Genomic DNA, 25161 nt, shown 5'->3' with positions numbered 1-25161 from the left:
CGTCATCTGGACCCTTACTCGTGAAGTGTGGGTGACGCATGGGCTAACAGGGTGCCCTCCTGAACAATGGAAGTGTCTAACCCAGCGTTGAGAACCTGGATGAAAGATTCCTGGTCGTTGGACGCCAGCGTCTGGGCTCCAACTGACGTCAATCCCTTTGCGGCCGTATTGGAGGGTCCCAAGAGGACCCCTCCCGCGGCCGCCGTCTGGTCTAATGGCTTGCGCAACCGTAAGGGGATGAACATTTGCGCACCAGGCGGAATCCGAACCGTTTTAGACGCCAGTGCTTGCACAGTGGCATTGGCCGTACACATCCGAGCGAGAGACGGTAAAAAGGCCATACAACGGCCCGATGGCAATTCAATGCACCCTTGGTCAATTAGAATATTTACAGGCATTTTACCCAAGAAATCAGTCCCGAGCAAGCATGGAATGGCAAGAGATGAGGAGACGAGAATCGGACCTGTCAATTTAACATCGCCAATACATACCTGCGCTGTTATTTTTCCAATGATGCCCAATGAGCCACCATTTTCGGCAAAGCACGGCACTTCAACAGGGCATTGGATATGGCATTTAGCGGGCAAAATATTATAAATTAGCTTTGAAATGATGGTCACCGACGCACCAGTATCGATGAGCATCCTAAAATCGACCCCCTCGATGGAACCAATAAAGTCGACGCGCGATACCCTCCGTGCGGCGAGCAGGGGCTGAACCTTCAGAGTTTAAGTGCGTGATCTGCTGCGCGTATCAGTCTCCTGAGCCACCGTGAAGACGCACGCACGGAGTCGACAACAACTTTCACTCAATAGCCACCGTCGGTCCGACGCGACAGCCAGCAACAACAGGTACATTTTTTAAGTGTTGTTATTTTATTTTACAGTATTTTTTACATACAGCGCTTTTGAGATATTTCTAGATGAAATGCACTTTAAAAATAAGCATGATTATTATTATTCTTACAGGGCACATCTAGAGACAGCGAGACAGATAAAGACACAGAAACAGAGAAATGCATAGACAAAGAGACGACACGGAGAAACAGAGACCCACAATGAAAGATACAGACACACAGCGAATACACACAATAAACAGACACGCACACCAAGACACCGAGACGAAGATACACTGATGCACATACATAAACCTAGACAAAATAAAGATTAAGATCCCCCGTATAGCCTGTAACAGACTTGGGGCAAGTGCTGTTAGCGAGCACCGATGAAGGCCGGCACGCACCCCAGTGGCGATGTTTACACAACACACCAGGAACTCATTTGAGGCTGAGTCGACCTAGGGGAGGCCCACGACCGGTTCAGATCGTCACTGGTCTTGGCCATGAGCGGGAATCGACCTGGGGTCGCCGGGTTCGTAGCGCAGCGCGCTAACCGCTAAACTACCACTCCCCTAGACGCCACCCACACACAGACACACACATTGTCTTCTGCATGTCCGAAGATGATGCCACTGACGGTTCTGGTGTCCCGCGTGTGCGACTGTGGCTGTGGAGAACGATGGGTGAATGGGAGCTCTCTCGCCCTCTCTCTCCTTCCCACATCGACTGCACCTGTTGCTTGCGAAGTTGTCGTCTTGTCTTAATCACCTGAGCCTCGCTACGTCTAACAGCTGAGCACCAACATGGTCCCACGTCGCACGGCTTTCAAGTTGCACTTTGGCCTGGCTTTGAAGCTCTTTTTGTGGCCACTTTTTTAGCGGCTCCTTGAAGCTCTCAGAATTGCGGCCATTTCACTTGAACCCACATCGCAAGTTAATCGGAAACAAGCAAGGGGCTTCGATTTCCAAGGAGCGGCTGCGTTGAAGAGCTTCACCATTGCAGACATCACTTTTGCCATTCCTTTTCAGATGCGGGTGGGTTGTTTTCTGAGCACAGGTGGAATTTGTCGAGGATTTGGAAGCGGTTCCGATAAGGGTGGGTTCCGAGAGCTCCACGCCGCATTGCTTCCATACTCTGCCAGACCTTAGAACAAACGACGCCCCCGACTCTCTTCATCCGGGCTCTGAGCTTGGTCCAAAAGGCCGGCGACGGCTTTCAGTTGTGCGTTACGATGCTTTGCTGTTTCTAGGTTGAAACCGTCGCACGGTTTATTTTAGGTCGATAGTCCATGCCTTTCTGCAGGGTGTACAAAGGCGATCTTGTGATGATACGTTGCCGTGGCCGGCGCACGCTCTTCAGAGAGACGAGGCTGGCGGGATGATTGACTTTGAGTTGCATTCGGTTCTCGTCCCTTTTCGTACCACGCAGCTTCGGCAAGATGGCTGAACAACTTGACGAAGCAGGGACACGAGAAGGCCACGTGACGGCGACGCTTTTCCAGGGAGCCTATGGGGCCTCCACGGTGGTGAGACGTTAACTACCTCCCTTGGCCTACAGGAGGTCGTGGGTTCGATCCCGATCATGACGACTGTATATTTGGAGTTTGCATGTTCTCCCCGTGGTCGTGTGTATTTTTCTCCGAGTCCTCTGGTTTTTCCCTCCACATTTAGAATCAACGTGCGTTTAGAGTATTTGGCTGCTATTAATTTCCACATGATAAGCCACTTCGTTGAGCTATCATTTGTGATAGCCATGTCGCTTCTGAAAAAGAGCTATATTGCTCAGTGGGCGTTACCTGATGAAATAAAAAGTGTCAGTGTTATATTGCTCTCGAACTACTGCCTCAAACAGAGATACACATATAGACATACACAAGACAAAGATCGCCCGTATAGCCTTAACATACTTTTACAGTGCTGTTCGCAAACGTTTATGAAGGCTGGCATGGCACACAAAGGGGGTGGATTGCCAGCACCACTCCCGGCCAATTTTGTCTCCCAAGCGGTGATGTTTATACTTCACACCAGGTACTCATTTGAGGTTTAGTCGACCGATGGGAGGCCCAGGACTGGTGCAGATAATTGTTACTGGTGTTGACCGTGAGCGGGAATTGAACTCAGGTCGCTAAGTTCATAGCACAACATGTTAACCGCTCCCACATACAAACACACGGACATACACACACGTTTTACCTTAGACACACATACACACGTAGATATAAACACATAGACATACAGACATACCACACACGCATTAACCTCACACTGTGATATGACGTCACCTTTGACCTCACGCGCTGACCATGGCAACCATCCTCCGCTGGTCCAGCGTTAGACTTGGCCGAGTCCACTCGCAGGAGACACGGCGATCGATTCTCCTCTTTTGGCCGCAATGGGGAGGTCAGCTGGAGACTCGGGGAGACTCTGTGAGTCTCAAGGAGACTCGGGGAGACTCAGGGAGTCTCAAGGAGACTCGGGGAGACTTTGCGAGGCTCAGCATGACTCGGGGTGATGATTGGGGGAGTCTCGATGTGGCTCGGAGAGACAACGGGGAACACTGTCGCAGTGTTCCGACTCGCGCTGCTTCCACCATCCGGCATCACAGACGAAGTCAGCATCCAACCGCTGGAGATTTACTTTCGAGTCCGTCTTTAACTGAGAAAAAAAAACGGCTTCATCGACCTCGGCCACACAGAATCTCACACAAGGACACAATTCTGCCATGTCCCGTGCGATAATCGAGTCAACCAAAAGAGCATTTCATGGTCCCTCCCAGTCGGGTGCGCACGCACGCTCTCGTCGTCAGTACATGAGCTCGTCCCCGAGTTGCGTCACCGGCTTCTCCCCTGAGCCCCCGCGGGCCCCGCGCTGCCCGGAACAGCAACAGTAGCAGCACGGGGTCGAGGGAGAGCGAGCAGCATGCGCGGAGAGGGAGCCGAGTGCCACCCCGCAGGGCGCCGCCAGCGCCAGCCACGCGCCGTCGCTGAGCCACACGTGCTCGGTGAGCACGCGCAGCACGCCCGGCTCGCCCGCGTTGGCCGCCTGCTCCACGAGGTCCGAGGCGAAGGCCAGGCCACAGAACATGGCCACGGCCACCCAAGCCAGCAGTGCTGCCAGAAGCAGAGAGTCGCGGGTTAGATCCGGCACTGAAATCAACTTCCCCTGTACATGAACCTCCTTAACCTCCTTCCGTTCCTCTCCTAGAGCCTCACCACCTATTCTCTTCCCTCTCCTCGCCCCTCCACTCCATCTCTCCCCGACCCTTCCGTGATCCCGAAGCACTCTTTCCTCAACCCTTGCACACCCCCTGTCAACTGCATCATCCCATGCTGTGATCGTTTTGTAAGCTATGTCAAGCGCTTTGAGTGAAGGTGCCTATAAATATACATTACATTATATCCGTATGCTTTTTATAAATGTCTCGTTTGGGCGTACCTGCATGTGTGCGTATAAATGTGTGTGTACCCATGTGTGTGTATCCGCGTGTGTACCCGTGTGTGTGTGTGTACCGGTGTGTGTTCTTGTGTACCCGTGTGTGTGTGTACCCGAATGTGTTTGTGTACTCGCGTGTGTACCCGTGTGTGTGTATACCCACGTATCCAGCAAAAACAAACCTTTACCTCCTCGCTGGTGCCGGACGGCAACACTTCGGTGGATGTGAGCAATGCCATGGAGAGAAGGCCAATTCCAAAATCGGCTATACCCCTTCATAGCGCTTGTAGTCACCACAGCAGCCAAACGGGGGCTCTAGACGGGTGCGAGGGGCTGGTAACCCCTCCACCTTCAATTAATTACCACTAAACCACGTGAAAAATATATAACGAAACTTGTGCCGGGGGAACAGGCGTCTATGATGTCTCCTGGCCGAACCCCATTTGGTGGGTGGCCACGTGGAATGTTCAAAAGCTCACTGCGGACGAGAGGCAGCCATTTCTCTGCCGGGAGCTGGACCGGTACTGCCTGGATCTCCGCAGTATTTAGGAGGTCCGGTGGACTGACTCTGGCTCATGCCACCATGAGGGGGAGACAGACCTCTACTCGGAGCAGGAGACTGCCAAACAACAGGGAGTGACTCTTCTTCTCAACAAAAGAATGAAAGGGGTGTGGGAGCGTGGCGATGAGGTGTGGGAAGCTGTAAGCCCCAGGCTACTTTGGGCTCGCCTTCCTATCAACCAGAGGCGAGGAGTAGTCGTCGTGGTTACTTATGTCCCCACTGAAAATGAACATCAGGAGAGAGATGCTGGCAAGGCCGATGAGTCACATGCCTTCTATGACTCCTGTCACAGGTGCTGGCTAAAGTGGCCACTCGGGAGAGAGTCATCCTGTTGGGTGACTTTAATGCCCAAGTAGGTCATGATGCTGGCACCTGGTCTGGAGTGATTGGAAAGCATGGGCCAGATCAGCTCAATAACAACGGTCGGAGGCTGCTAGGCTTTTGTGCAGCCCATGGGCTTGTAATTATCAACATGCTGTTCCGGCATTAGCGCATCCACACAACATCATGGATGCATTCTAGGTCCAAGCAAGAACATCTGCTGGACTATATAGTGACGGAATAGCAGATGCGGGCCCATGTCCTTGACACCAGGACCTACCGTGGAGCTGATCTGCCCACTGACCATCGGCTTGCCCTCTGTAAGATGCAACTGCCATTCTTCCACTCCGGTGGGGGATGGACATCCAGAACCCCATTCAAACCCACAGTGGCCTGGTCTCAGCTAGTTGATGAAATTTGCAAGTGAGAATTTCATCATCGGGTTGGAATCGTCCCCCACTCCTGATGTCGAGGGGAAATGGGCGAGGTTTAGAACTGTGGCTCATGCAGCTGCAATGACTGCTTTGGGTACACAGTCCAAACCTCCCCAGAGACGCTGGCTGACAGAGGAGGTGTTCTGGCTGGCTGAGAAAAAGTGACAGGCCCACTCTCACCATCCACATCAAAGAATGAGGATGCTTACTGCAGCCTTCACTCAGAGGTTCGGAGAGCTGTGCGGCGCTGCAAGGATGGGTGGTGGCCGCGAGTTGCTGAGGAAATGGAGTCTGCCTCAGTAGCAAACGATCACAAATCACTCTTTAACTCCATCAAAAAAGTAACTTTCAGCACCACACCTATTACCATCATTATGGGAAAGAAAAGTGATCAAATATCCGACCCCCAGGAACAGGATTGCAGTTTTTCTGAGCATTTCTGTGTGGTCTTGAGGGAGGGAAAATTCCTCAGCCTGGAAAACGTCATGGGGCAAAGTGGGGATGACCCTGCTAAGGCTGCCGAACCTGACATATTGAAATAAGTAGTCACCCCCTGTCAATGGCTGGCTGAAGTGCCATCTGATGAAGAAGTACAGAAGGCGATCCAAAGTCTGAGCCCAGGAAAAGTGCCGGGCAGAGATGATCTACCAAGCAAAATGCTGAGGGAGGGTGGCGTTTGTGCATAGACTGCCCTATATGAAATAATTATAACAGTCTGGAACCATTGAATGGGTTCTGCAGGATTGAAAGGATGCCCTCGTGGTCCCCATCGTCAAAAAGGAGGACCACACAGACTGTAAAAACTACAGAGGCATCTCCCTCCTCAATTTGACACGAAAGGTCCTGCCAAGGATTATTCAACATAGCCTGACCAATCTTGATTTGAAGTTTTCGTGACTGCTGGAATCCATACTCTTTGGTATCGACTTTACCTAAAGAACTAAAGAGTATAGCCTGGCCAGGCATGCTGAGGAGAAGCTTAGGGAGCCCCAATGTAGTTTCAGCCCCACCAAAACTAAGCACCTGCCTGGGTATTTTGTGCCATCAAACACTCCACCCCCACAACTCCCAATTGGCGATAGAGCAGTTGTAGAGAGAATGGAGAGTTTTCCATACCTGGGCAATGTGCTCAGGACTTATTTGGAGGTCTCACTCCAAAGCAGTTAGCAGCATTATCTTTTCATCGGCTGCGTATCGCTGTGTGGAAGCTACCTGGTTTGCTACTACACACAAAGCTTCAGGTCTCCTTGGCCACGGTCATGCCCTCCCTTTTCTATGCTTGCAAAACATGGACCCCCCTGATAGAACATCTTCGCCGGCTAGAAAGGCATAGGCTGGCCTACCTACGATCCATCCTGGGTTTAACCAAGCTGGATTGTGCGAGGAGCTCACTAATCCTTGAAAGATCTGGACAAAGTGCCAACAGTGATCTCCTCTGACAGGCAAGGCTGCATTGGCTGGGACATGTAGCCCGCATGGCCCACCACCGCATGCCTAAACAGCTTTTGTTCGGCCGGACAGAGGGCTAAATGGGTGCAGCACGGGCTAGAAAAGAGATGGAGTGATGTGGTACAAGAGGAAGTAGAGCTGAGTGAACTTGCCGATAACTGGTACCAGTGGTGTCTGTGGAGGAGGCTCATGAAGGACGCTACTGGACAGTTGGAAGCAGTTGTCCTCCAGCAACAACAGAGGGCAGAGAAGCAACGCTCACAACAATGAGCAAAGTGCCAGGTGGTTAAAACACAGCAAGTTGGCAGAGTAGGGAGCACAGATGGTGCATCAGCCAGTCGTCTCAGTCAGTCGACCCATGGCACCTGGGTCTGTTCCGTGACATCCTGTCAGCGGGCGTTCGACACTTCACGTGGCCTTAACATGCACTTAGCTTGGTACAAGCGCCGTGGTGACGTCACCACCACTTAGTGGCTAATGACGAGTATTGGTATTGGCACCCGTGTGTGTGTGTGTACCTGTGGCGGCGGCGGTCAAGTGGATGCCCAGGGTGCCCAAGAGGATGCGGTAGGGCCTCGTCATAGCGTTGTAGAGTGCAAGCGCCGCGCAGCCCAGCGCGCACACGCACGCGGTGCCCAGGCATGCGCACACGCACGCCAGCAGTGCGCCCTCGCGGTGCCGCATCAGCTCGGGGAATACTGCGCCACAAAAGACAAAAATCCCCCATATAGCTTTAACAGACTGCTGGGGCATGTGCTGTTAGCGAGTACCTATTATGGCGCACTCGGAGGTGGGTGGCCAGCACCACGCCCGGCCGCCTTTGTCTCCCCAGCTGCAATGTTTACACTCAGACTAGGTACTCATTTGAGGCTGAGTCGACTGAGGGGGAGGCCCAGGACCAGTTCAGATAATCGTCACTGTTGTTGGCCGTGAGCAAGAATCGAACCCAGGTCACCCTCTATACCACCACTCCCCATACTGCAGACACACACGCACACATGGGGCTGCCTGGAGTAATCCAACCCTGTGGAGGCAGCAGCAAGGGTTGGTGGATCACACATCTAATCTTATTTGATCCTTATGTAGAGCGCCTTAGCTCAAGGCGCTGAGGAATGAGTGGGGGAATGAGTAACCGTAACAGAGGACACGTGGGGGTTCACGAAAGGGGTTTGGGGAAGGGAATGGACAGAGTGGAGGGGCGAGGAGAGGGAAGAAGAAGGGTAATGGGCAATGGAGAAGAGGTGGTGAGGCTTTGAGAGAGAAACGGAAGGAGGTTACGGAGGGGGACTTGTCATGTACAGGAAGAGTTTATTCCAGTGGAAGGGTGCAAGGAGGGAAACTCCCTCCTTGGAGAACTCCCTTCGTGTGGGCGTCGAGGAAAAGCATTTCCCTGTCTCGCCAGGAAAAGAGGGTGCAGCCAAGCGCGGTCTGATCTCCATCTCTTTGGGACCATCAAAATTATGAAAAAGAATAGGCTTTATCCATTTCGGCAAAAGATAGGTTTTAAGATGTTCGAACACCAAATCTATTGCAAGGCATCACGACTACATTAACCACCAATGCTTGTGGTAGAATATCCAAACAAATGTGCTCTGATAATGTTCTGCATTGTCTTTGAAACTGATCGATCTACACCAGAGACAGCCTCTTCTATGGCCTTGTCTCACCAGCGTTATACTAGAGAATGCCAAGATACAAACAGCACAAAGGCAATGCAAATACGAAAGCATTGATAGCTCGGGTTGACCAGTTATATCTAATGGACTATTTTTTGGGTGGTATCAAAATGCCTTGCAAGAGGTGTCTATTTGGTGTTTGGACATCTTAACACCTGTATTATTGCCAGATGGGGTAAATCCCGTTCTAATCTCCATCTGTTCCATCTGTGTGGGATACAGTGTTGCCTCCCTCGCACGTGTGCTCCGGTTCCCTCTCCACGCAAACCTCCCAGTCTCGGGCCACAGAGCTCAGACAATCGTTGGTAGCGATAGGTCTGGCTGCTTCCTCCAAGCACTCACCTGTGGTTTGCCCACTTTAACATAAAGATTCCCCCAGGAGTCTGAACAAAGGCCAAAGCGATTTGGTGCATTGAGGCATTGGCACTTATCTTCCGTTTACGGCTCTTGGTCAGTGGTGGAAATTCTACTTTTCGACGGCAGAGGCGAGTCTGTCCATAGGACAACCAATGTTCACTTCCACCCACGTAAAGTGGTACCCGCTTTATCGACCACGGAGGGAGAGATGATGGGGCCGAGTCAACCCCGAACCAGGATTTGAACTCGCAACCTACCCAGTGCAGGTTGTAATGCTGAGCCACACCGGCCCATTACAGAAATCGAGTGAGATGAGAGGTGGGGAGCGAGGAGAGCGTGGAGGGGAGGTGAGTGAGATGATTTGGGAGAGGTAGGAGAGTGCATGGAGGGGATCCCCCTGGCAGAATATCATTAACACTGTACACACACACCGAGACAAAGATCCACCGTGTAGCCTTAGTATACATTTTGTTAGTGAGTAGCATCTATAAAGGCTGGCACATCACACGAGGGGGTGGGTGGCCAGCATCACGCCCAGTCGCCTTTGTCTTCCCAATGACGATGTTTACATATCGCACCAGGTGCTCATTTCAGGCTGAGTCGACCTAGGGGTGACCCAGGACCGATTCAGATAATCGTCACTGGTGTTGATCGTGAGCAAGAATCTAACTCGGGACGCCGGGTTCGAAGCGCTCCCCAACACACACACAATAACACAAGAAGAGAGTGGCGGATATGTACGTGACGACGCCAAACTACAGCCACTTCTCACAACTCCAACGGTGCATACTACCGGCACTTTCCTGAATGGGTACTATTCATATTCCATGAGTGTGTGAGCGCGTGAGTGTGCGTGGGTGATGGTGTGCGTGTCTGGGTGGGTGGGGAGCGGAAATGAATCGAGGAACCGTCTGACCAAGTCGAGAGCACGAAGAGTCAAATCTGCCTTTGGAACACGGAGCCAGCCGATCGTCATCAGGCTGGGTGCTGTTGTACGGCAACAGACTACGAAGCTTCGTGTTTCAGCTCCTAACATATACGGTCGTCTTCCGACCGCTTCGGCATCACGAGAACTGATTGTGACGCACCACCACGCAAGATTTTGTGACCGAGGTTGCTAATCGCGGGGAAATAAAGAATGATATCGATTTATTGAGTTTATACGCCGCGCACCACCGGTGTACCACCACTACGTTCAAATACGTCTCAGCACTTCGACACGCGGCATGTATGTTTGTTGAACTTCTTTCGCAGCACCGTGCATAGCCAACGGTGGATTAGCACGGTCAGGAAATATAACAAATGTATCATCACAAAGAGCACGGTGCAGACGGCACTGGCGGTCTCGTGTCATGTTCTGGTCGATCCGCGGCGTCGCTGTGCCGGACGGTGCAGTGCGGTCAATCAGAGGGCCTCGCCGGTCGTCACTCATCGCGAGCAGTGCAACGCCCCAGGAACTATTTGCAGCGCCGTGAATTGATTGCTGCGCATTTTACGCGGACAGTTCTGTGGCCTGGATTTATGTGAGGTCTGTAATTGAATATGGGGGGGGGGGGGGGGTGCAGATGCAGGTCGGGAGGAGTCGTAGTCGCAGAGATGGGGGAGGAAGCGTGGTGCTGAGGAGGGGGTAGCGGAGGGATGCACGGGGGAACCCGTGGCAATTCACCAGGATGTCACAGATAACTCGTGGCGAAGTCGATTTGTGTTGAACCAGGTGAGCACTCAGGAGAACATGATAGCTAAGAGATGTTAACTACCTCGCCTGGTGTACAGAAGTCCCGACCCTGACGCCTCCTGTATATTTGGAGTTTGCGCGTCTCTCTCTCTCTCTTCGTGGTCATGTGGATTTTTCTCCGGGTCCTCTAGTTTTTCCCTCCACATTTAGAAACATGCGTTTAGTGTTTGGCTGTTAGAAGTGTCCACGTGATAAGCCACTTCATTGAGCTATCGTTTATGGTCAGGTCGCTTCTGAAAAAAAAGATATATAGCTTAGTGGGCTCTACCTGGTAAAATACAAAAAATAGTTAAATTTATAAACCGGGATGAAGATCGCTTGTAAGCGTGACTTGACCCGAGTCAGCGACGTGACAAAAATCAATCACGAGATTTAACCTGTGCGCGGCACGACAATGGAGACGATAGGAATGGCAGTAAAAGACGAGAAAATATAAACCAGCGAAAAAGCAACCGCGTCACATTGGCGTGACCCTCCGGCAAGGACCCTCACCACACACGCCACGCGTGCCCCCCCACCTCCCCCAAAGTCACTACACGTTGTTGTTTAGTGATATTCCCAAACACATTCAATGTCTGCTTATTTATTACTCGTGTCGCGAGGGGGGCGGGTGGCTATTTAAACAGCTTGTCACTTCGCCTCATTCATCCCCGACCCCCCCAAATTCCACTCTGCCGTGGTCCACCCCTCCACCTCCTCCTCTCCACACCCCCGCCGGTTGGCCCCCCCCCCCAGACCTCCCCCACCACCCAGACACCCCGCACCAGGGCACCCCCCCAGACCCCCCCCCCAGACCTCCGCCCCCCACCAGCCCCCCCCCAGCCCCTCCCCAGCCCCTCCCCAGACCTCCCAGACCTCCCCCCCCCACCACCACCCAGACACCCCGCACCAGGGCACCCCCCCAGACCCCCCCCCACCAGCCCCCCCCAGCCCCCCCCCACCAGCCCCCCCCAGCCCCCCCCCACCAGCCCCCCCCAGCCCCCCCCCCAGCCAGCCCCCCCCACAGCCCCCCCCCAGACCCCCCCCCACCAGCCCCCCCCAGCCCCCCCCCAGACCTCCCCCCCCCACCAGCCCCCCCCCCAGACCTCCCCCCCCCACCAGCCCCCCCCCAGACCTCCCCCCCCCACCAGCCCCCCCCCAGACCTCCCCCACCACCCACCAGCCCCCCCCACCACCCACCAGCCCCCCCCACCACCCACCAGCCCCCCCCACCACCCACCAGCCCCCCCTCACCGGTGATAGCGGCGGGCCGCGGGCCAAGGCCGCACTGCCGCACGTTGGTCCCGGTGAAGAGCCCCATGCCGAGGGCGCCGCGGAACTTGTCGAGGTCGGGCCCCCCCGAGGCGTTGACGATCCGGGCCCCGGCCTCGCACAGGGTGCGCGCGCCCAGCCAGCGCGGGGCGCCCAGCGCGGCCCCCAGCGCCAGCGCCGCGCTCAGCGCCAGCGCCGCGCTCAGCGCCATGAGCGCGCAGCGGCGGTAGCGGCGGCGGCGAGACGAGAGGGGGGCCCGGGGGGGCAGCGTGGAGAGAGGGGGGGGCACGGCCGACATGACACGGGGGGGGGAGGGGGGTGAGGGGGGTGAGTTTTTAGTGAGATTGGAGTGAGTGGGGTGAGTGTCTGTGCGTACGTGTGTGTCTGCGTGTCTGTGCGTACGTGTGTGTCTATGCGTGCGTGTGTGCTGTCACTGCGTGTGCATTGATCTGTGCACAGTGTGGACACGCAACGTGGTTAGGGACACAGGTGCTGAACCAGGCCGGATTAAACAAACCCCTCCCTCACCCTGACACACCCGCTCGCTCTCACACACACACCCCCTACACTGTGACATAACCAATTCTCATCTCACTCTACTCCCCTCCACGCACTCTCCTACCTCTCCCCCCCTCTCCTTCTACTCCCCTCCACACACTCTCCTACCTCTCCCCTACCATATCACTCTACTCCCCTCCACACACTCTCCTACCTCTCCCCTCTCATCTCACTTCACTCCCCTCCACACACTCTCCTACCTCTCCCCTCTCATCTAAATCTACTCCCCTCCACACACTCTCCTACCTCTCCCCTCTCATCTAAATCTACTCCCCTCCACACACTCTCCTACCTCTCCCCCCCCTCACTCTCTCCCCTCTCTCAAATTCTCATACACAGGGTAACACTCAGAAGCGACGCACACGCACTCAACAAGTGTACACACTCTCTCTCCCACCTCTCTCTCCCACCTCTCTCTCCCACACTCTCCACCGGCCCCATGCTCCCTACACTGGAGTCAAAGGAGAGGCGAAGCCGAAGCGAAGCCAACGCTGTTTTGGTGCAGAGCGGAGGGCGAATGAAGGGCAGGAGAGTGAATGAACAGTGGGCGAGGGGGCTGGCCATGGAGTTAACTTGCACATGCACCTAATTGTCTGGTGCCTCCTTGCCCTTCTCACGCGATGTTTTCACTGTGGTTGTTTTTGTCGATTCGCGTGCGTTTCGTTTACGACCGCTAACTAATTCCTTTGTTGTGCAATATTTCTTAAGGAACCTTGCCACACGCAAAGATAAAGATCCTTCGCATAGCCTTCACAGATTGTTGGGGCAAGTGCTGTTAGCACTTATGAAGGCCGGAACGTTACACCAGGGGTGGGTGGCCAACACCACGCCCGGCCGCCTTTGTCTCCCCAGTGGCAATGTTTTTACCCACCGCACCAAGTACTCATTTGAGTCGAACTAGGGGAGGCCCAGGACCGGTTCAGATAATTGTCACTGGCGTTGGCTGTGAGGCGGGAATCGAACTTGGGTCGCCGGGTTCGTAGCGTGGCGCCCTAACCACTACACTACCGCTCCCCACACTCACCTCTGTCACTACACTCACCCATCTCACCACACTCACCCCTATCACCGCTCTCACCACACACACCCCTCTCACCACACCCGCACCCCTCTCACCACACCCCTCTCTGCAATATTGTTGTTTTTGTCTTTGTTTTTTGTTGCCACTGCTGTGCTTATGCATCATGGGTCTCCCCGTGTAATATAGCCAGGCGACCGGCGACTAAACGGGACCATCTGTGTAACAGATCAAATCAAACTCAACGCTTAAACTCCCCAGACCAAGCCAAAAACAGCAGAGGTGTTATCTGTGGTGGCCTGGCGTGGACACCGTGGAACACAGAAATTCTTGCAGAAGAGCCCGGATAAGATGTTTGCCTGTGGCCCAGGGTCAGGATCAATGTTCTACCGAACAAAACTTAAACATGGCGTTTCAAGACGGAGAGGGAGCATTGTTGGCGTAGATCTCATTGCAATGTTGACCAGAAATCTCTGGTGGCATGTCAACAGGGTTATTTTAAGGCGGTCTTTCTGGGAAAACAATATTTTTATTGCCAGTAAATTTTATTCGGGAAGGAACCACCCGCTGTGCTCTTCAGGATGATCGACAGTTTGTTACATCCTGACTGTACAACCATCAGGATGATTCCATCTGTTGAGCGATGCAGAGATTTCCATACTTTTTTTTACTGATAAGATTAATCTCATCCACAATACAATCTGCCTCATAGCAAAAACTCCTCCAGTTCTGGGTAGGTTTGCCCCAATTTCTTCCTCAGCCCTCTTGCAACTTGCTTCGGAGTTGAATTGGACCACCTGTCGTGGCTCCTAAAGGAGTCATTGAAGACATTAGCCCCACTGCTCAGATCAATTCCTCCCTTTCGAAGGGCAAGGTCCCTGTGTCCTGGTGCGACCACTTCTGAGCAAGCCAGGATTGGATGTTGATGTATTAGCAAGCTATCGCTAAAACTCGAACCTCCCATTTATTGGGATGCTGTTGAAGGTGGTCGCAACCCAGTTGGAACATTTCTTGAGTGTGGTAGTTTATTTTTTATATTACCTAGTCCTGCTTTCGAGCTAGTCATTTGTGTGACTGATAACATTCAGTCCATGGATAGGAGACATATATCCGCCCTTTTCTTGGTTGATCTCTCTGCGACTTTCGACACGGTTGACCATACAATTCTGCTACAGTGCATGAGAACCATGGCAGGAATTGGTGAAACCGCCTTAAAGTGGATTGCCACTTTCTTGTCAGGTAGATTCCCAGAGTGTCCATGGGCCCTCATGTGTCACCTGAAGGGCCCGTCCTGTTTGGGGTCCTGCAGGGGTCTGTTCTGTCACCACTGCTTTTCAGCCTCTACATTCAGCCGCTGGGGGATATTATCCAGAGGCATGGCTTATGTTACCACCAGTATGCCGATGACACGCTTACTGACAAACCTGGGTCGCGTGTCTGCATTTTCTGAATGTCTGTCCGAGGTAGCAACATGGCTGGAACAGAAGTGGTTAAAGTTAAATCCTACAAGACCGAGGTAATGATCATTGCCTCTGATGCTCGATTCAGGCTGGGCCAGTGCGAGATCAAACTTCCGCTTATTAACGGGGTTCAACGTTGTGATTTGCCAAAAGTACGCAACCTCGGGGTTCTATTTGACCGCAGCCTACACATGCGTGCGCAGGTGGTGGCTGCGGTCAAGTCTGGTTTCTTTCATCTCTGCCAACTCCGTGGTTTGCGCCCTTTCCTGTCAGCTCATGATCTTGAGTCATGAACTCATGCATTCGTACAGACCCGTCTTGATTACCGTAACGCCCTGCATGCAGGGCTTCCACGTGTTTTGTTGAGGCGGATTTTATAAAGCCACGTAGGTAAAAAAATAAACAAAAAAATGAAATTAAAATTAATACAAATAAAACAATTAAAATCACGACGTTTCGGAGGCAACGCAAGTCTCCGTCATCAGGTGGGACCGTCACAGCCAGATTTGCTGCATCAAGTGAAAGAACTAAGAGTATTAATCCTTGCAGTCACGAAAACTTCAAATCTAGTGTGGAGTTTGTCTGGTGGCAGGATGTACAGTGGAGTTTGTCTGGTGCCAGGATGTTGAGTGGAGTTTGTGTGGTTTATAGCAATACAGTATATAATTTAATGTTGGGTTTGTCTATGGCAGTATATAGTACGGTGTAGACTCGTGTGATGTAAGAGAATAAAGTTTAGATGGAAGCATATTATATTTTTTACGACGTAGAATTGTAATGTATTACTTACTGTTAGTAACTCAGCTTATTGTAGAGTATATTTAGTATACTGATGATACTATGTAGTTTATACTTTAGTTGTTTACGTGGTGGTTTTAGTTACTGCAGCTACATACTATTAACACTCCTTCCCTTTATTAATGCTACCCCTATCCCCTCCTTTTGATGCTAATAATCCTGCATAATGCACGGGCATAAGTAGTACTAATCACATACCTGCATTTCCCATATCCCCTCCCTTTGATGCTGCTAATCCTGCATAATGCACGGGCATAAGTAGTACTAATCACATACCTGCATTTCCCATAAATATGCTAAATTACTCTTGATATGCAAATTATTTTGTCAAGGCGCCCTTTCCCCCCCTTCCAACCCAGATTAAATATACGCTCCAAGCATGGTGCTGTTTTATTCAGACGCCGTCTCCCCGACAGACCTGGTCTTCAGCTGAGGACGGCTGCTTGCGTTGTGGCCGAAACGTCGTGAGAATTGTTTTATTATGTTTTATTTTTATTATTTTATTACTTCCCTTCTACGTGACTTTACCGAAAGAACCAAGAAGATTGTTGAAGCGGCTTCAGCTCGTGCATTATGCGGAATTCTGAGACGTGTAGCCCGCTTCGAGCAAATTACTCCCACTCTCTGCACTGGCTTCCAATAAGCTATCGCATCCAGTATAAGTGAGCCATTCTGGTCTATAAAGCTCTGCATGGTCTTGGACCAATGTACCTGTGGGCCCGACTGATCTGTCATACACCTGGGGTTTACCCGCAACGCTCTTCAAAGCAGGACCGACTCTCGCAGCCTCGGCTCTTGGCTCGACGATGGGGGGTCGGGCCTCCTCGAGTGTCGCTGCAAGGATCTGGAATGCCTTGGCAGCGGTGACGCGGCACGCTACGAGCCTCATTGTGTTTAGGTGGCAGTGCAAGACTCACTATTTTCTCATGGCTTTTACTTAACACATTCGTTCATTGTCTTTGAATTTAATTTTAGTTTACAATCTGTTGATAACCCCTTGAGTGGAGGTGATATTACATTTGAAATAAATGCGGTTTACGATTTTGGCGAGATCCTGCAGCGTCAAACAGGTGAAGTGCCAAGGGGCAGCTCTTTGCAGGGAGAGTAAGTGGCTGAGAAATAAAGCCGCCACTCCTCAAACAGAATCAGAATCTTGAAGGTGTTTTTCACAGACGTCCAGCATGGACACTGGGTCAGAGAGATGAGCAAAGAACTCAGATGATGAGTGGTCTGGGTCAGATGCTGAAGATGATGTACGCGGATTTCTAAACGGTATGTACAATTGATCATCGATTATCGGCCACTCCATTATCCAGCTTACAACATTATCCAGCTTACAACATTATCCAGCTTACAACATTATCCGGTGGTCCTGGGTCGATCCGGCGAAACCGCTCTAAAGGCTGTGACCCAGTCCGGCGATTAGCACCGTGTCGCGTGCCAAAAAAGTAGCTATGTTTGATTTTAGTGTTAAACATATATACAGTACATTATACACTACATACAACTTAAACAATGAAAATACTGCACGTGTATACATCACCCCATGCAGAGTCTGGAGTGGTAAGTACGGTATAGTAAATGCAGATAACACTTCATATATAGTAAACTCATTTTAAATACTAAAAAGACGGCGAAAAATACCAAAAAAATGTTATTCAAGAATGTGCAAAATTTAGCAATTTTAATGATTCGTGGTTATTCGGATTTTTCAAAATTCGGCGCCCAATCCCCCCCGGATAAGAAAAAATAATCCATGATCGACTGTATTTTCTTTTTGTGTTTAGTTTATTGTCCTTCCCCCGCACCTCCGATTATCACGGTTGGCTACGTACGGTCCCAAAGAAGTTCAACATGCACACATGCGGAGGCAGCGCGAAATAAATATTGAGAATTTGTTTTTCTCTCCAGATTTGTTGGGCTTCATTTGAGATCTTACAGACGAGGATCAATCGCGACCCAGGACATTTTTGTACTTAAGTCGAAAGCCTTACGTCTTGACTGAGGTCACATATCGGGGAGATTAACCAAGGGGCCGTGCTTTCAGATCAGAAACGACAGCACGCACAATCTGATTTAGCCCCATAAGGTGGCACAGTGTAAACGCTCTCTCTCCCGTCTCTCTCTACCTCCTCTCTCGAACGCTCTCTGTCCACACAAACCGGGACACTCAAAACATACACACACCCATTTAAGAAGTGTGCACACTCTACCCTCTCTCACGCCCTCCCCCTCTCCTCTCTGGCCCACTCTGTATCCGGCTCTTGACTTCTCCAGTGCCACACACAACAGATCCCCTCGACGTCCCTTACCCGACTGTTGGGCCACGTGCTGTTAGTGAGCCCCTATGAGGGAGCGGTGTGGTCAGCACCACGCCTAGCCGCCTTTGTCTCCCGAGTGCTGATGTTTGCACACCGCACCAGATGCTCGTGTCACACGGTCGTCATCGACGTTGGCCGTGAGCAGAAGAGGAACTCGGGTCACCGGGGTTCGTAACGCAATGCGCCAACCGCTGCGCCACCACTCCCCACAGGCACGCCCATCACTTACTGCACCCTCCACCCTGCACCCTCCACCCTGCACCCTCCACCCTGGACCCTCCACCCAGCACTCTCCAACCTGCACCCTCCACCCTGCACTCTCCACCCTGCACCCCCACCCTACACCCTCCACCCTGCACTCTCCATCCTGTACCCCCCACCTTGCACTCTGCACCCTGCACTCTGCACCCTCCACCCTGCACTCTCCACCCTCCGCCCTGCACCTTCCAACCTGCACCCTCCACTCTCCACCCTGCACTTTCCACCCTACACCCAGCAATCTCCACCCTGGACTCTCTACCCTGCACTCTCCACCCTGCACCCTGTAATCTCCATGGAGCCCATGGCTGGGGGGCTCGCGCGGGGGGGGGGGCGGTCATGGTAACGAGCCCACGCATCATTAATGCAGAGACCATGAATTAGTGACGAGGCGCGGACGTCTTCACTTACATGGCACGCTCACTGCCTCCTCCTCACCTCGTTCACTCACCCGCTAACTCGCCTCTCATCAGCAACATCCTTACATTTGAACACCTCCTCACTCCCCTCCTCTTGCCACTCATCAGCGTTCTGCAGCTACAACACTCGCCCACACACCACGCGGCACTCACCTGGACAGCGAGCGCACGCTCCCTACAGAACGCGCTCTCTCCCCGCGCTCCGTCTCCCTCGACTCCCCGCCCTTCCTCTCTCTCCCCGCCCCGTATCCCCCCACCCACCACGCGCTCCTCCCGACGTGTTGATCCTCTGCCCTCGGTCACGTGACGCGCCTGATGATTTAAGGCGGCCAGTTTCTGTGGCAGGCTATGACGCCAAACGGTGTCAAAGCAGCAGCAGAAGGATAACACTGGTCAACACACTTTTTCTGGCATAAGGTATTCCAATGATTTTAAGGTAATTTTGGGGTGCTGATTACAAATCTGGCATCAGTTTTTGTCTATTACATCAGGTTTTTGAGATATCAAATATAGCATTTTCAATCAAAATTGCAGAAGAAAAATATTAAATAAATGTGGATATCTACATAAAATTATATTATAAACACACTATCCTGCAGTTACTGACTAACTTGCAATCATAAGTGACAGAGATAATTTCGGGTAAAATCAATGAAAATGTGGTATGCCGATAGCATAAAAATGAGATGTGATGGAGCAAATCTGAGATCAGATTTGGAATCAGCACCCTGAAATAAGCTGGAAAAGTCCAGGCTAGAATTTTTTTTGTTGACCAGTGTAATTTATACCTCCTGGTTACACCAGCACACAGGGGATTATTGTGTCCGTCGTGCAGGGAGGGGCTGGGTGGGGAGGGAGGGGCTGGGTGGGGAGGGGTGGGGAGGGAGGGGCTGGGTGGGGTGTGGAGGGGCTGGGCGGGGAGTGTGGGGAGGGGCTGGGTGGGGAGGGTGGGGCTGGGTGGGGGGTGGGGCTGGGTGGGGAGGGGCTGGTCACCCCGTGGTGCCCTTATAAAACTCAACGTTGAACCTACTCACGCCGGCTTGTGCCCGCCCTCACAGTCGGGCATATTTGCGGAATACACCACGCCACCGTTGACCCTGGCCATTGACCGAGCAACCCAACGTTCCTACCAGCTCCCTCCACAGGAGTGTGTTTGCTATGATCGTTCAGTGCACATTAGCCCATCTTCTTCACTCTAACCAGCTTCTGTTCCTCTCTTAAAACAACCCCCATCTCTACTCCCTAGCCCACCTTTCCCCCGCCCCCAGCTACGACCAGGACGAGTCCAACCCCTCACTAACCCAACCCCTCTCACTACCCCAACCCCTATCACTACCCAACCCCGATCACTACCCCAACCCCTATCACTACCCCAACCCCTATCACCACCCCAATCCCTATCACTACCCCTGTAATGCGAGCGTAAACGGGGTTCGCTGCTGGGCTCTGGCCCAATCACACGGCCCAGGGTATTGGGGGGCGGAGCCCAGTATGGGGGGCGTGTGGGAGGGGGGGGCGTGTGGGAGGGGGGGCCGCCGTTCACCTCGGGTCCAATTGGAAGCGAGGTGAATGGAGGTGGAGCCAGCAGGGCAGTATGGGAAGGCCGGATCTGACGATCCGGAAGGGGAGGAGTCAGGGTCACGTGGTAAAGATATAGGTGGGAGCCCGGAAGGGATCGAGGTCAGTTGTTGGAGTGAAGAAGCGGGACCGCGTTGGGTGGCCGTTGCGCCATCAGCCACGTGGCTGATGGGGTTTCGGCACATTGTCGGCCAGCGGTGTGCGGAGTGCCACACTGGGTGTCACCGGTTGTGCTAACCGGATGTGGACTTGAAGGGGAAGTGGAGCACTCCTGCTCTACCAGTTCTCTGAAGTTGGACTTGAGCCAGGCGGATGGACCAGCAACACGGACACGCTCTAAGACACCGCATTCCTGATTTATGCGCGTCTGCCGTTCTTGCGTGTCGGTTACTGTTGTTGTGCATTGCCTTCCATTCCGTAATTCTTTCTTGCTTGTTGCACGGAGGGCGGGCCGGTGTTCCGTACCGGATCCTAATCCCTTCCCTTTCGTTGTGTTCGTCGTTTTTGTGCTCTCCGTTGTGTCGGTTGTGATTCCTGAATGTGTTGCCGTCGCTCTCATTATAATATCCTGTTTCAGCCGGGACGGCTGGTCTTTTACATCGGGGGGGGGGGGGGGGGGGGTCATGTAATGCGAGCGTAAACGGGGTTCGCTGTTGGGCTCTGGCACAATCACACAGCCCGGGGTATTGGGGGCGGAGCCCAGTATGGGGGGCGTGTGGGGGCCGTTCACCTCGGGTCCAATTGGAAGCGAGGTGAATGGAGGTAGAGCCATCAGGGCAGTATGGGAAGGCCGGATCTGACGATCCGGAAGGGGAGGAGTCAGGGTCACGTGGTAAAGAGGATATAGGTGGGAGCCCGGAAGGGATCGGGGTCAGTTGTTGGAGTGAAGCGGGACCACGTTGGGTGGCCACCGCGCCATCAGCCACGTGGCTGATGGGGCTTCGGCACACCGTCGGCCAGTGGTGTGCGGAGTGGGGGAGCGGAGGAGCTGACGGAGGAGCGCGCACAGGGCGCGCGCGAGGAGATGCTGGTTCGCTGTCAGGACCAGCGGGGTGCGAGAAGGAAACTAAATAAAAGAGCAACGGAGACCAGCAGTGCCTGACAAAGTCTTTTATTACACCCCTATCACTACCCCAACCCCTATCACGACCCCAACCCGTCCCTACCCCAATCTCTATCACTACCCCAATCTCTATCACTACCCCAACCCCTATCACTACCCCAACCCCTATCACTACCCCAACCCCTATCACTACCCCAACCCCTGTCACTACCCAACCCCTACCACTACCCCAACCCCTATCACTACCCCTATCACTACCACAACCCCGATCACTACCCCAACCCCTATCACTACCCCAATCCCTATCACTACCCTACCCCTATCACTACCCCAACCCCGATCACTACCCCAACCCCTATCACTACCCCAATCCCTATCACTACCCTACCCCTATCACTACCCCAACCCCTATCACTACCCCAACCCCTACCACTACCCCAACCCCTATTACTACCCCAACCCCTATCACTTCCCCAACCCCTATTACTACCCAAACCCCTATCACTACCCTACCCCTATCACTACCCCAACCACTCTCACTACCCCAACCCCTATCATTAACCCAACCCCTATCACCACTCCAACCTCTATCACTACACCCATCACTACCCTAACCCCTCCTTAACCACTCCCGTCTGTTCTCCCGTCACCATAACTTCACAACTTTTAATAACCCCGCTATTTATCTCAACCACTAACATCTTACGTACAATTTTATCATTGTTGCAAAGCGCCTTCGCATAAGGCGCTATATAAATCTATATAAGATACTAGTGGGAAGTACCCGGCGTTGCCCGGGCGAAAAAGACACACACACACATATGGACTCAAACACACACATCGACTCAAACACACACATCGACTTACACACGCACACACATAGTGATTGACACACACATCGACGTACACACACATGGATTTACATGCAAACATTTGAACTTTTCTATTTACCAACTCAGTTTGTTAAGATTAGTTTTATATGTACATAATGTTAGGGAAAAAAACAATGAAGAGAAAAAATGCAAACAATTGTTAATGCACCTTTGAGGATCAGCACACTGTAATCAAAGGTGAAGGTCATACTTAACTTGTATGATATGCCTTTGTCTTGTATTGAATGCTACAAGTCATAAGTAAATGGTCAATGGTATAAAAAGATGTAAGTAATTGTACTGTAGTCTGTATTACTGTTGTTTTTAATTGTACTGTAGTAAGGCGGTTGAGGAAGTACAGTCTATAATTTGCGAGCCAAATCCTTCGCAAGTTTGGGCCGCACACACACACAATGACATTTACAGGTGAAGAAAAAGAAGACGCTGGACACCGGCAGCTTCGATGAGGGTGGTGAAGGCACCGATTTGTTTGCATCAGCAGCAGCTACTACGGCCGGTTCGGAATCCGGCTCGTGCGGGAGGCAGTTGGGGGTCCATAATGGGGAGGGGGGGGGGGCGAGTGTGGCAGGCACGGCACGGTCCGTCAGCTGGGAGGTGAGGGACACGAGGAGTCGTGGCCCTGTAGCTGGAATCTTGCGGCTTTCTGTCCTTCAGAATGACGATGACTTTGGCCTGTATGCTTTCGGGATTTTCCACGTGCTGTGTATGGATGGTGTACAGGTTTTAAAGCCATCGATGCCCATGAACAGCATTCCTCGGTTCACGAATAGGATGCGTTCGAACATTCATTTACAAAAAAAAATCCCGTTTTTTTAAAGGTGAAATGAAGGATGCGTTCTCATAGCGCAAGATAATACGTAAATTATATTCTCCTTTTACAATCATGAAAACGTCATCGTTATTAACAGTCCATGACTGTAATAATTACTATTATTTGGGTCTTTGGGTGAAGCCACGTAGATAGAAAAAATAATAACAATATCACGACGTTTCGATCGCAACACAAGCAATCATCTTCAGGTGAAAAAAAGGGAAATCTGCAGAGGCAGGCTGTTTAAAGGTGTTGAGTAAAATGGGGACGTGACGTCATGTGTGCCGTTTAGTGCGATGACGTCACGTCTCCTAGAGTACTTAAGGGAGACCCCGTGACGAAAGCGGGGTCACCGTGGGAACGGGTAGAGTACGAAGGGTGATGAGGGAACCAGGGGTAGAGGGATGAAGTAGTGAGTCTGGGGAGAAGCCAGTGGTAGCCGTAGAGGTGCTTCTCTCTCCGGTCGGTGGAGTCGGCAGAGTTCCCGATCCGACACGAGAGACTGGAGCTAGCCGGCAGGGACCAGGACTCCGTGTAGGACTCCTAGCCCCAGGGAGTTGTCTACCCTTGTGTGTTATTGTTAACTTTGAATAAACCCTTGGCAAAAGCCCATAACTTACCTCCGTCTCCAAGTGCGTCCGTGGGAACTCGTCAACAAACGTTTAGAGATGGGAGGGGCAGCTAATGCCAATGTGGGAGAGGTAGTATGGAGCTGTGGGGGTGGCCATTGTACTGAGAGAGATTAGAATGTCGTCAATGTCAGAAACTTGAAGCTCGGCGAGAGCTCGGACAGCGCAGCGGACACATGGAGGTGGAAAAGAATGGCAAGCCGCCATTTCATTTAACTAACCTCATGATTATTACCGGCAGCTCAGCGTGTTGAGATGAGTGGGGGGATGACGAGTGTCAGGTTACTGGCGACCTCCTGGTGCTGGCTAGGATTCTTGGCGGGGCGATGGGAGTTTGTGGCGTAGACGATGGGTGATGGTTGGGGTTTTGGTGGCGGGGTTTTCGGGAGTTACCGGCGTACGAGGCCTGAAACAAGAACGAAGAGTTGTGATGGGGGCGAAGTTTCATCACTTGATGCAGCTCAGCCGAGAGGACAGCGTGCATCAAGATATTCCTCTCTCCTGCCTCTTCGCGATGTCCCAGCTACGTGACCCACGCTCAGAGCTTGCCTACGATTTCCTTTGGTGGAGCTAATAGCCGGCGATGTTGATTTATACCTACTGCTCACATTGAAGGGCACTTGAAGTGAATCAATAGATCCCGACCCCTTACGGTGTGCACGCGAACAACCGTGATACAGACCGGGCAGAAGATACGAGGCCACGCGGGCTGAGTAAGGCGCAGATACACGGACGCAAAAAGTCTATGTTTATGGCGCGCAATTAAAATTTCGTAAAAAGCGAAAATTGCGAGTTCGTAAATCGAGGAAATGTTCGTGAGAATTTCAGGGCACAGGCCATCGTATCCCGCAGCAGAAACAGCGTAGTCTCATTAGATCTTGCACTACTACACTACAACCCGTGCAGCATTATAACAGTACAACCCGTACTACATTATAATAGTAGAGCCCGTGCTACACCACACTACAACCCGTGCTGCACTACAACCATGGTGGCTAGATGTTGACTACCTCGCCTGGTATACAAGATGTCATGGCTTCAATCGCGACCGGGACGCGTTTAGAGTATTTGGCTATTGCTATAGATGTCCACGTGATAAGCCACTTCGTGGAGCCGTCATTCATGCTGGCCATGTCGCTTCTGAAAAAGAGCTACGCAGCTCAGCGAGTCTGACCTGGTAAAATAAAAATAGTCAAAAGAACCCGTGCTGTACTAGGACCCGTGCTGCACTAGGACCCGTGCTGCACTAGGACCCGTGCTGCACTAGCACCCGTGCTGCACTAGGACCCGTGCTGCACTAG

General features: G+C 52.3%; 1 protein-coding gene across 1 annotated transcript; it reads right to left on the bottom strand.

The window, feature by feature from the left end:
* Positions 1 to 862: 862 nt before the first annotated feature.
* Positions 863 to 12265, bottom strand: LOC144727930 (clarin-2-like). Its single transcript, XM_078607059.1, has 3 exons — positions 12037 to 12265; positions 7554 to 7733; positions 863 to 3947 (listed from the first exon to the last, which is right to left on the bottom strand). The coding sequence occupies exons 1-3, from the start codon at positions 12263 to 12265 to the stop codon at positions 3640 to 3642; spliced, it is 717 nt and encodes a 238-aa protein (XP_078463185.1). The 3' UTR covers positions 863 to 3639.
* Positions 12266 to 25161: the final 12896 nt, after the last annotated feature.

This window comes from Lampetra planeri, chromosome 27, assembly GCF_965212315.1.
Source record: "Lampetra planeri chromosome 27, kcLamPlan1.2.h2, whole genome shotgun sequence".
NCBI lineage: Eukaryota > Metazoa > Chordata > Hyperoartia > Petromyzontiformes > Petromyzontidae > Lampetra > Lampetra planeri.
Note: the sequence above shows the minus strand (reverse complement) of the source record. Positions and strands in the feature narration are given on the sequence as shown.